We start from the raw sequence: 10,678 nt of genomic DNA, 5'->3' as shown, positions 1-10,678 counted from the left end.
GTCCTTCCCTGGTAAAGACCCTGCCCAGCCCCCAGGGAAATCAGCAGGATTTCAGGGCTGATAGTAGGAAACCTGGAAGTAGCACCTGCAGTTCCTGCACTGACAGGTTGGTTTTTTTTTGCATAAGATCTCAAAGCACTTTAGAAACAGCCAGTTACACCACAGCCCCCTGGAAGGAGGGAAACACCCACGTTTCAGAGCAGAAAGGCAGGCACAGGGTGTGGGGTAGAACTTCTCCAACCAGGAGCCATCTGAGTCAGCTCAGATGGAGAAGACAGAGCTCTACACAGTGGTGGAAAATCTGTATATGCCATAAGATTGACTGGATCCAACCCTAACTGTTCCCTGTGTCCCCTCTTTTTCTTCAATAGCATAATACCATCCAAATAGAGGAATGTAATGGTAGGGACCCAGCATTCACATGACAGCTTTCTGCTCCACAGCTGATTAATCATTCAAGGAGGGACTGGACCTGGAGGCACATTAATGCACAGCATTTCCTCCTGCCCTGCTCTCACCCCACTTCCAGAGCAGGACCAGACTTTCAATTGCATTTCCCTGCTTTAATATTTAATATCTTCTATGTGGGCAGCAGGACCAGGTGACCCTCCCACTCCTCCCTAAGCCCTTTCCAAAGCAGAACACAGCTCCCCAGTTCCCATCAGGGAGAAGGGCTGCAAGTGTCCAAGCCAAATGTGGCTTTTCAGGTTTTAATGAGTGAGGCAGGGATTCTCACCAGCATCTCACCTGCCTAAAATCTGCATTCTCTAGAATCGTGCTGCTCCACTCAAATACCTGCACCAGCCTTGCTGACCACATGCCTTGCCCAAGCTTCCAGTCCCACAGCTTCAGCATTCCCAAAATGTGCTCCACTTCTCATACATCTGCTCCAAACACTCTGAGAAGCCCATGATCAATCTCTGTTTTGACTTGCTCCTTCTCACTTCCATCTCAACTGTGCCAAGCTCTAGCCTGGAGGAACAGGGACATTCACCAACAAACCACTGTACAAAAGCTCAGAGTTCAAAAGTCCCTGGTTTAGCTCACTAATACCCATGTTGAGGAGAGGAATATTCCATTTATTCCAGCCTGACTCATCCTCTCAACATATTTTCCTTTTTCCAGGCAGCAAAACCTCATGGTCTCTGCAGACCTTGACCACTTGTCCATGCTACAGAAGGACATTCAGCTTGAACCACAGGGCCAAGTGGCCAAGTTCTCATCAGAGCAGGTATCTCCACGTTTCTTCTCTCAAGCACACTTAGTTGAGGAAACATTTTTCAAAAACCAACCAACCCGAGTTTGTGCTGATTGTTGGCACAGGGAGCCACGCTGGGCAAGAGACCTGGAAACTTTGTGCAATCCATGTTTTCTAGGACTGTCTGCCTGGGAGCAAAGGGTAACTGGGAGGGAGGCATTTTAAAACAGCCCAGAGCACAGAGGTTTCTGCAGCATCTTGCAGTTGGACTGATTTGATTCAGGAAACCTTGATTTGAAGTAATTTAATTCACAGAACAGGATTTATTAGGTTCCTACTGGGCTTGAACATTTTCTCTCTGAATGCTTCCCTTCCCCCCCACCTCTTGCTGCAGAAGACAAACCCAAGTTGCTCAGGCAGCCTTAAAATGCAGAACAGCCACGTGGGAGGATGTGAGAGTCTGAAGGGATGTAGAAGACCAGCAGAACCTGGGAGACTCCAGCTGATCACGGAGTTCAAGACAGTTAAGGCAGCCAGTGGCTGCTGGAAGGAGGAATGAAGCCAAGGAAGGTTTGGATGTTACCTGTAGAGCAGCTGCTGAGGAATTTGCTTCCCACAGGTCAGTGCAAACTGAAGGGACTCCCCTGACCTCAGTACCCATGGGACCAGATTCCATGTGGAATGATCCTGCCAAACTGTACCTATGGACCCAACATACCAGGGGGATCAGGCCTGGCTCTGTTCCTGCAGCACAGCCCTGAGGAGCACAATAAGCTGCTCAAACAGCAACTAAAAGCTCTTCTGGGGCTACCAGGTGGACCACATCTTCAGGAGTTCAGACCTAACTGAGCAGAACTACCCAGGCTTCTCAGCACACTTAATAAAAAGATAAAATTATTCATTGCTCCCGATTAGAGACATATTTTAGTGGTGACAACTTTGCTGCCTCTCTCTGCTGCTGCTTCTAGCAGGAGTTGCAACATTTACAAGGACAATTGGACTGGAAAAACCATCTGGATAACCCATCTGGGTGAAGTGTTATGCAGCCACCTCCCTGGTTCCCAACAGGAATTGCAAAACGGGCGTTTGTTAAAAGGCTTTAACATTTTATTTTCATTTCACAAAGTCGGTCAAGAGAAATCAAGTGACCAATGTCCTAGAATCATAGAATGAGGAAGGTTGGAAGGGACCTTAAAGATCATCAGGTTCCAACCTCCCTGCTATGAGCAGGGACACCTCCCACCAGGCCAGGCTGCACAAGCCTCATCCAACCTGCCCTTCAACACCTCCAGTGCCACCAGTGATGAGCCAACAACAAAATCCAGATGATTTTGCTGTTTAATTCTCCTTCTCCCCACTCACAGCTACCAAGTCACCCTCAGGTTTGCCCACTCCCACAAAAGCACAAACTCTCCAAGTTTTGAGCTGATTTCTCTTTACTTCACAGTCTTGGCAAAACAAAATCTGCATTCAAAAGTCATTTCACATGAATATATTAATCAAACATTTTCAAAATAAATAGAGATATATTTTAAAATAACCATTTCTTTCCATCACTGCAGTAGCAATTCTAGAAAAGTCAGTGCACAGACAGCAGCAATTTGATTCATCAGCTAGACTCAAACAAAAAGAAAACAAGAGCTGGACCTTTTTTTCTCTTTAAGCAGGCTGCATGCAGCAAGTCTCAGCAGTTCCCTAGCACATCATCTTGCTTCACACTTGCTGGGAAGGATTTTTCTCTCTCTCTCTCTCTCTCAGACACTGTCAGAAATCAGGGAAGTCTGATATGTGCAAAGCTTTGTACGACACAGTTTGACAACCTGGCTTCTGATCAGTCCTGCAGAGGCTCAGCACACTGGAGTAGTTGCTAATGAGAGCAATGAATCAGTAGAAGGAAAACACTTGGACCCTCAAAATCCATGGAGCCCACATTCAAGTTACTAGCAAGTAAATTCACAGCTGATCCAGGAACACCAACAGCATCAAAGAACATTCAAATGAGCAGCTCGGTTGTACCTAACAGCTTATTCCAACGTTTTGCATATTCTCTCAAGTGCTTCCAGGGCAGAAATAAAACAACCCTTTTCTCTCCATTAATAAACCATCTCTCCATAAACCAGCTATTAATTCACTGGTTAAATCACAGCAGTTAAGATGCTTCACTGGCCAAAAAATGTAAATCAACTTACAACAAAGAAAAAAAGTGCATGATACAGTGTTAAAAGAGAAGATTCAGGACTTAAGTGATCTCAAGCTCATGTTTCTAACTGGAAAAAAGAGACAACAGAAAATTAGTGTTCCCATATGACCTCTAACTAGTTAGATGCTACTGATCAATCCTGGTAAGAGTGGTATGTTTGCTTTAAGAAGGGAAGCTCATCAGCATCATCACAGAGTGCACAGCAGGGAAATGTGGAGGGCAACCAGGTGGTTTGCTGGGATTGTCAGGAATGACTCAGCTGAAAAAACCCAAAAAACCAAAAACAAACCAAGTTTAATAGATATCTGAAAGAAATGTACTAATATCTATTTCCTTTGTGATCCCAAAGGTTCCCTTTGAAGCCCTTTCTCAGTAGTGGAAGGAAAAGTTGCACGTGATGCTCTGGGTTGAGAGGAGTACCCAGAGACACCCCTGTGCTCAGGGATGCTCCTGGTTGCAGACTAAGGTAAATTCAACACCTCTCCCTCTCCTGAAGAGCCTTGTTTTCACGTTGATTACGTTTATGATCAGTTTGGAGTAGTTGCTTTCTCTAAGGAGGTGTAAGTATCAAAAGAAACTGACATAAGGGAAACAACCATATGAAGAGAACCTCCAGTGCTAGTGATGCCACATGCAGGGAGAAGGAAATAGTGCGGCAGGACAGGGCACCCTCAAGAGCTCTCCAAGGTCTTCCAGGCTGCTGGAATCTCTCCCCTTGCTTTGCACACATCTACCACTAGAGTCCAGGAAAGCTATGTGCCTTGGGGGAAGGCTCCACTCCTCAGTGCTATGGACTGCAGCCCAAGATTCTGTCAAAGTGGGAAGTAAGAAAGCAAGGAGTGGTGGAGAAGTTCTGGGTTAGCTTATTGGTTTTTCTTGTCCTCTGGTGGGAAGTATGGAGGAGGGGGTGGCTGGTCCTGAAAGACAGTGAGAGAACATCAATTTCTTGCTAAATAAAAACCAAAAACCAAACCAAAACTAAAAAAAAAAAAAAACCAACAAACAACACAAACCACCAAAATCAATTCAGATACACTTTGCTGTGTCACTGAGAAAAATAACTGCTAAAAATAACTGTTAAATACATACTTGGTCTCCCCATTACAAACCAGAATGACCCAGGAACTCACCGTGGGAACATAGACATTGTGTGGGTTGACTGGGCTGTAATAAGCACTGGCAGCAGCTTCAGCAGCCTTTGCTTCAGCTGCCACAGAAAGAGAAGTTACAGGTTTGGTGATGCACAGAAAACTTTCACAATCAAACAAAAACCCCATCTATTTCTGCCCACCAAATGTTACTAGCAGAGAGCACTATTTGACCAACTCTTGAGTTGCAAAACAGCAACAACAAACACAACAATTGACAATTATCTCTTTCAGTTGTCACAGAATTGTCAAGCTTGAAGTGAAACAGGCCATGATTTAGTTGGGAAATGGCACCTGGGACTTGCCTTTATTTATTTGTTTAGCCAATTTATTTGTTAGCCAATAAATAAATGCTGGTAGCTGTTTTGCCTGAATACAGACAGTAAAAGGCAGTCAACAAACCCTCTTTCTTGGGAGTGAAAACAAAAGACAAAGCAAAAATCAGCTGAAGTTTATAGCAGCTCAGGGGACTCATACTTTAAAGACGGCAATTTATGAGTATCATTTTTGTATTTCTGCAGAATACAAAAATCTTGGACAACCATCTGGATCAAGTACCACTTTCCAAGGAATAGTTCAGAGATGATTGATTGTTTATTCAAACCAAAGAGAGAAGTTAAAGCCTTAACCAGACAAACACCCCTAATCTGCAAGGAATCTATGGCTGTCCAACCACAAAAGCTCTTATTTTTCCTCCCCCCCACCCCCATGCAGACCATTTAAAGCCATATTCAAAATAATTTTGATTCATCCCAAATGAGTGAAAATGAGACTGGTATTTCCCCAGCTCCTTTCCATCATCCAATCCTCTGTTCCATATTGTTTAGGCAAATGTAATCAGGTTAGAGTGAGACAGGGGAAGAGGGAGTGAATCTCACCAAAACCATATTACTGACTAAAATGGACTAGAAACACATTTCACCATCAATTTATTTTTGTTCATCTATCAGAGCAAGATTAGCACAGCAGAATCACAAACTAATGTTTTATCTGTCACAACAATAATAAATCCAGCTGCAAAACACCCACTAATTGTATCAACCCTGGAGAGAATCAGGCTGGCATCCAGACTGAGCTGGATATACAAGGCTGGAGATGAGGGGAGCTCCCTAATTTTTCTCTTAAACAATTTTAACTTCTAAGTGGGGCTTCTAAGTTAACTCTAAGTTCCCCAACAGATAACAGAAAATAAACAATGTCTGTTTCACAGGTTACTAAACTGTTGTGAGCTAATTCCTTACCTGCAGGAGTGGCAGGCAGGTCTGGAGCACTGACTGGGGGTTCCATGGGCCCTGGGTAGGGTGGGGGTGGGAGCTGCATGTACCCCATGTCCCCATCTGCCCCTGGAGGGCCAGGATAAAACTCTGTCAGGGAAGGAAAGATCACAGGAAAACACTTCAGTCCCTTGGGAGGGTGACAGTGTGCAGCCAAAACAAGGCACAGGCAAACAGAATGAAGCTCAGAAACAAAAGCTGCACGAGTTGAGATCCAATCTAAGACACTATGTAAAAAAAAATGGTGTTTAACTTTTTAACTATTTATGTCTTTAACTAGAATATATTCCCATCCTCAATTTCCAGGCTTACCAGGAGGAGGTGGTGGGTATGGATAGCCCCCATTAGCTGCAGCTGGTGCAAAAGCATAGGATCCATTTGGCATATAGGAATAGCCATAAGCTCCGTTGGGTATTTCACCTCTGGAGACTGTAAAGATAAGTAAAGATAAGTTGAACTCATCACAACATCAAGCCCACATCAAATGCAGGCCAAGAACCCCAACAAACACAGAGACTGAAAACCAAACAGGCTCCATCCCAACAAACCTGCTGTTCACTGGATGTGAAAAAAAACCCATGTATTTTTTAAAGTAAACAAATTCCAAACACAGCCTGAAACTGAATTTAACCTGTTGCAACCTAAAAGTGCCCTTGCTGGGAGCTGAAGGCAAGGCCCCCTGAAGCCCCAGGACCCTCTGGCAGACACCACCAGGCTCCCATACCTTGTGATGCCACCTGCAACATACGCTGCCCAAACTCGATGGCACCCCCAGCTGAAAAGGTCATCTTGAAGGTGGCAGATCCTTCCCAGCCTCCTGCAGGGAGGAAAGATGGAATTCAGAAGCAAGGAGAAGCTGTCTGGATGCTATTCAGCTTCCATGCTTTATCTACAGATATCCTGTATATAATTCTTTCAAGAGCTTATCCCAAATATCCAAGAAAAACATGCAGATAATGCAGCAGAATTATTCTATTATTAGAAAAAGTCCCACTGGGCAGGATTTTCATGTAAGGAGACACCTGAAAAAGAAAGATCCACGAGGGAGACAATCAAAAGCTTATTTAAAGTTGTGCTCATTTCCACACCAGCTGCCAACAGAGCTAGCTATCAAAAGCACTGGATTTGCTTTGTGTAAGATTAACAAAATCCCTGTCTTCTGCACTAATCTTGTTTGCTAAAAAGCCTCTGCAACTACACTTAACTGTCAGCTAGAAATTAGTTTGGGAGTTTGAGTGCCTAATGAAGCAAAGAGCTTAATGAAAAACATGATCCTCATAAATACGTTATAGTCCCTGATAGATACTTCAAGTCAGGATAATAATATAAGAAAAATAAATAAATTGGTGACATCTCACATGGCAGAGTGAGAAAGAAAAACATGCACAGCCCAGTGTCCCAACAATGCATCAAAGCTGAAGCTGTGTCAGTGCTGGAACAGGGACATGTAGATTAAGGAGACTTTTGAGCGAAACCAGAGTCTCATGGCTGGTAAAGCAACATTCTCATTAAAGGAGACAGACTCTGGGGAAAACCCACAAAGATTTAGCTAAAGCTCTTTGCCTTTCCCTCAGTTTACAGAGTCTGTCATTACTGCTCAAGCTTCTTCTGACACTGGATACTCATCTTCTACAGAATACAAAAATCTTGGACAACCATCTGGATCAAGTGCCTCTTTCCAAGGAATAGTTCAGAGATGATTGTTTATTCAAACCAAAGAGAGAAGTTAAAGCCTTAACCAGACAAATACCCTTAACCTGCAAGGGATCTATGGCTGTCCAACCACAAAAGCTCTTAATTTTCCTCCCCCCCCACCCTCATGCAGACCATTTAAAGCCATGTTCAAAATAATTTTGATTCGTCCCAAATGAGTGAAAATGAGATTGGATGGTCCCACACAGAAGCTACCATGTTGATTTCAGGATTAAAGGCTGAGTTCTCCTGAGTACTAGGTTGTGATTTCAGTGCCATAAATTACATCAAGCTTGGGATGAAGGAGTTCACTGGATTATGTGGCTTTGGTAAAAAGGAGAAGGATGAAACAGTGATTTTACAAAAATTTCTTCTTGAAAATGTCTACCACAACCTTCTCATTGAATATAAAATTGCCCCTTAAAGATTCCCTGATTTCAAGGCAGTCCCTTCTCTTCCAAGGGCCACTTTTACTGCCAAGCTGCACTACAGCAACCACGTGCTTTTCCTTGAATTGCACAAGATGATGGAGAACAGTGCTCTGGAGATCTGCTCTTGAAAACTCAAACAGGCCCAGAAAGGATCCTGAGTCTTTGGCAGAGGAGGACCTGGATGCAGAATTAACAAGTAACCCCAACTGCAGAGAAGGCAGGAATGGGATGGGCTGCAGAACAAACAGATCTGTTCATTGTAACTGCACAGGAAGCAGATAAGGGGAATATATTTAGCAGCTGGTTCAAAGAAACAAACACATTTTAGCAGTAGTGTAGCAACTCAGTGGGTCAGTTTGGAATCCACTGTATATTCACTGTGCAGCTGAACACACAGAAGACACATCTGGTCTGTACTTACCTCCTGCCTCTGCTTTCACTGTACCCTTGATATAATTTGCCCCAAAGACAGGTTGCTTAATCTCACAATCTTTCAACAAATAGAAGGGCATCACAAAAGACTGCATAGCATCCTTTCCCTTTGATACAAAGATAACCTGAAAAGAAAGCAACATTAGAAGGAGTATTTAAGACAGGAAACACAGCCCTGATTTATTATCTTTTCAATGGACTGAAACTCCCTCCCACATCTCAAGCTCCTCATCAGTTCTGCAAACTAAAAGCTACACAGAACTGCCAGGAGGGTAAAATGAAGCCTCAAGGGAATAAAACCTTCCAGGAAGACTGCCCTTGCCCAGAGTATCCTCCCCAAAGCTTCCAGAGACCTTGCTGCTTTCACACAGCCATGACTTGGTAGCTGAGCTGTTACATTCAGCATTTCCAGACCATTGTTAATTTCCAGTCTCCAGATGCCTGATGGAATAAACAGCTGTCTGGATAAGAACTAATCAGATTTATTATCTTTTGACAAATAGATTGGATGTGCAATGGATTCATAATGCTCCCCAGAGGGAGAGGATGAGCCATACTTCAAGGGGTAGCAGATTACCCTGACTTTCATGCTCTGAGGACATTTAAATACAGAATTGCAAAGAGCTCTTATCTCTTTATACAAGATAAAGCCTTTTGCTACTTACTCGGTAAGGAGTCAAGAAAACACTCCCCTTCTTGGTCCCTTTGAAGGCATCTGGCATAGGTTCCAGATCACTGAAGGTAATTTCTATATGATCATAGGTCATCAAAACACTGCAGACAAGGTGAGAGGAGACACACCACGTTATAGTGCTTCAGCTCAAGGCACAATACAGGATGCATGGAAGTTTACAAACCCACCAGAACTGCCTTTACCCTCAGGCAGACAAAATCAATCTTTTTATATTTTTTTGGTTTGGTTGGCAGTAGCAATTTATGAAGCACTAGCTGCTTGTTCTCAGCCTTGTGTTCCCCCCTCAGTGTGCTGGCACAGTCTCTGTAACTGGTTAACTGAACTGATCAGGATCCCAAAACATATATATATATTCTATTTAGTTTTAAGTTGTGTTGCATTTCTGCCACATCAGTTCTCTAATTTGGTTGACCAAAAAGTAACACAACAGAGGAAGAACTGCTGAAAGAAGAATTACTCAGGCTGCCTTATGCAACACAGCTGTTGAAGGTCTAAGCACTGTCACAAGAATGTGACCAGGAGGAACTCCCCTTCTTCGTCACTAGACTTCATTAGCCTGTGTCATCTGCACTGACTCCTTAATTCTCAATTAGAAACTGACCTGATTAAGACCAGTGCATGGACGAAGTGGGTAACTTGTATTAACACAACAGCATCCACATTAGGGACTCTAATCCCTAAAGCTGGACAAGCCTCCACCTTCTTTATCTTTGGCAGCTTACGTATTACCATCCTCAGTCACCCACCCTTCCCTTCTGTCAGCAAGTACCTGTCCCTCCAGAAAATGCCCCAGGAGGGCAGAGGGGCCAGCAGCTCTGCTCACATCTCAGCACATCAGCTGAATCAAGCACCACCAGCAGCCTGGGCAGAGGCAACCCCGGGCCCAAGGCAGCTCTAACACCTTAAGCTGCCCCAGTCATTTGACTCCCTGGACGTAGATCTTAAACCACACAGATGATCTTATTGAATTCTTCCAAGAGTCACATCCCAAATAGAAGTCAGGTGCAGAATTCCTACCCCAAGGTTTAACCAGCCTCATGGAAAGCAGCCCTGAAGAATGAACTACTCCTTTGTCCCAGAAGCAGGTGACTGCCACGTCAGAAGCAAACACACTGGCAGGCACCGAGGGCGAGGACATGCAGACAGAGGCGGCTCTGTGGAGCCTGTTTCCATGGTTATATTCCAGCACCTTTTCCAACACTGCTGCTGCTTTCCGACCACAGGGAAGACGGGATGTGTGAGCAGGGAACGCAGCAAACCGAGCGGGGCAGCGCTCCCCGAGCTCTCGAACAGACGCAGACTGCAGGTGCAGCCCCAGCCCTCCTGCAGCACCGGCTGGCGAGAGAACCATGAGGCTTGGGGCTGGGCCAAAATCCCCTGGCTAGGGGCTGAGCTCTGCCAGTGGGAAGAGGCTGGGGACAGCAGTAAGAACGAGCAGCAGGGAAGGCAGGCGGGGAGGGAGAGCAGGCAGGGCAGGGGAGACGGAGACAGGCAGGGGAGACGGAGACAGGCAGGGGAGACGGAGACAGGCAGGGGAGACGGAGACAGGCAGGGGAGACGGAGACAGGCAGGGGAGACGGACAGGCAGGGGAGGCAGGGCAGGGGAAGC

General features: G+C 44.9%; 1 protein-coding gene across 1 annotated transcript; it reads right to left on the bottom strand.

The window, feature by feature from the left end:
- Positions 1-4,000: 4,000 nt before the first annotated feature.
- WBP2 (WW domain binding protein 2) lies at positions 4,001-9,144 on the bottom strand. Its single transcript, XM_010002641.1, has 7 exons — positions 9,041-9,144; positions 8,365-8,500; positions 6,545-6,637; positions 6,133-6,249; positions 5,788-5,910; positions 4,529-4,605; positions 4,001-4,315 (listed from the first exon to the last, which is right to left on the bottom strand). The coding sequence occupies exons 1-7, from the start codon at positions 9,140-9,142 to the stop codon at positions 4,262-4,264; spliced, it is 702 nt and encodes a 233-aa protein (XP_010000943.1). The 5' UTR covers positions 9,143-9,144; the 3' UTR covers positions 4,001-4,261.
- Between the last annotated feature and the right edge of the window lie 1,534 nt (positions 9,145-10,678).

The sequence above is a fragment of the Chaetura pelagica genome, unplaced genomic scaffold, assembly GCF_000747805.2.
Source record: "Chaetura pelagica isolate M959 unplaced genomic scaffold, ChaPel_1.0 scaffold47, whole genome shotgun sequence".
Taxonomy (NCBI): domain Eukaryota; kingdom Metazoa; phylum Chordata; class Aves; order Apodiformes; family Apodidae; genus Chaetura; species Chaetura pelagica.
Note: the sequence above shows the minus strand (reverse complement) of the source record. Positions and strands in the feature narration are given on the sequence as shown.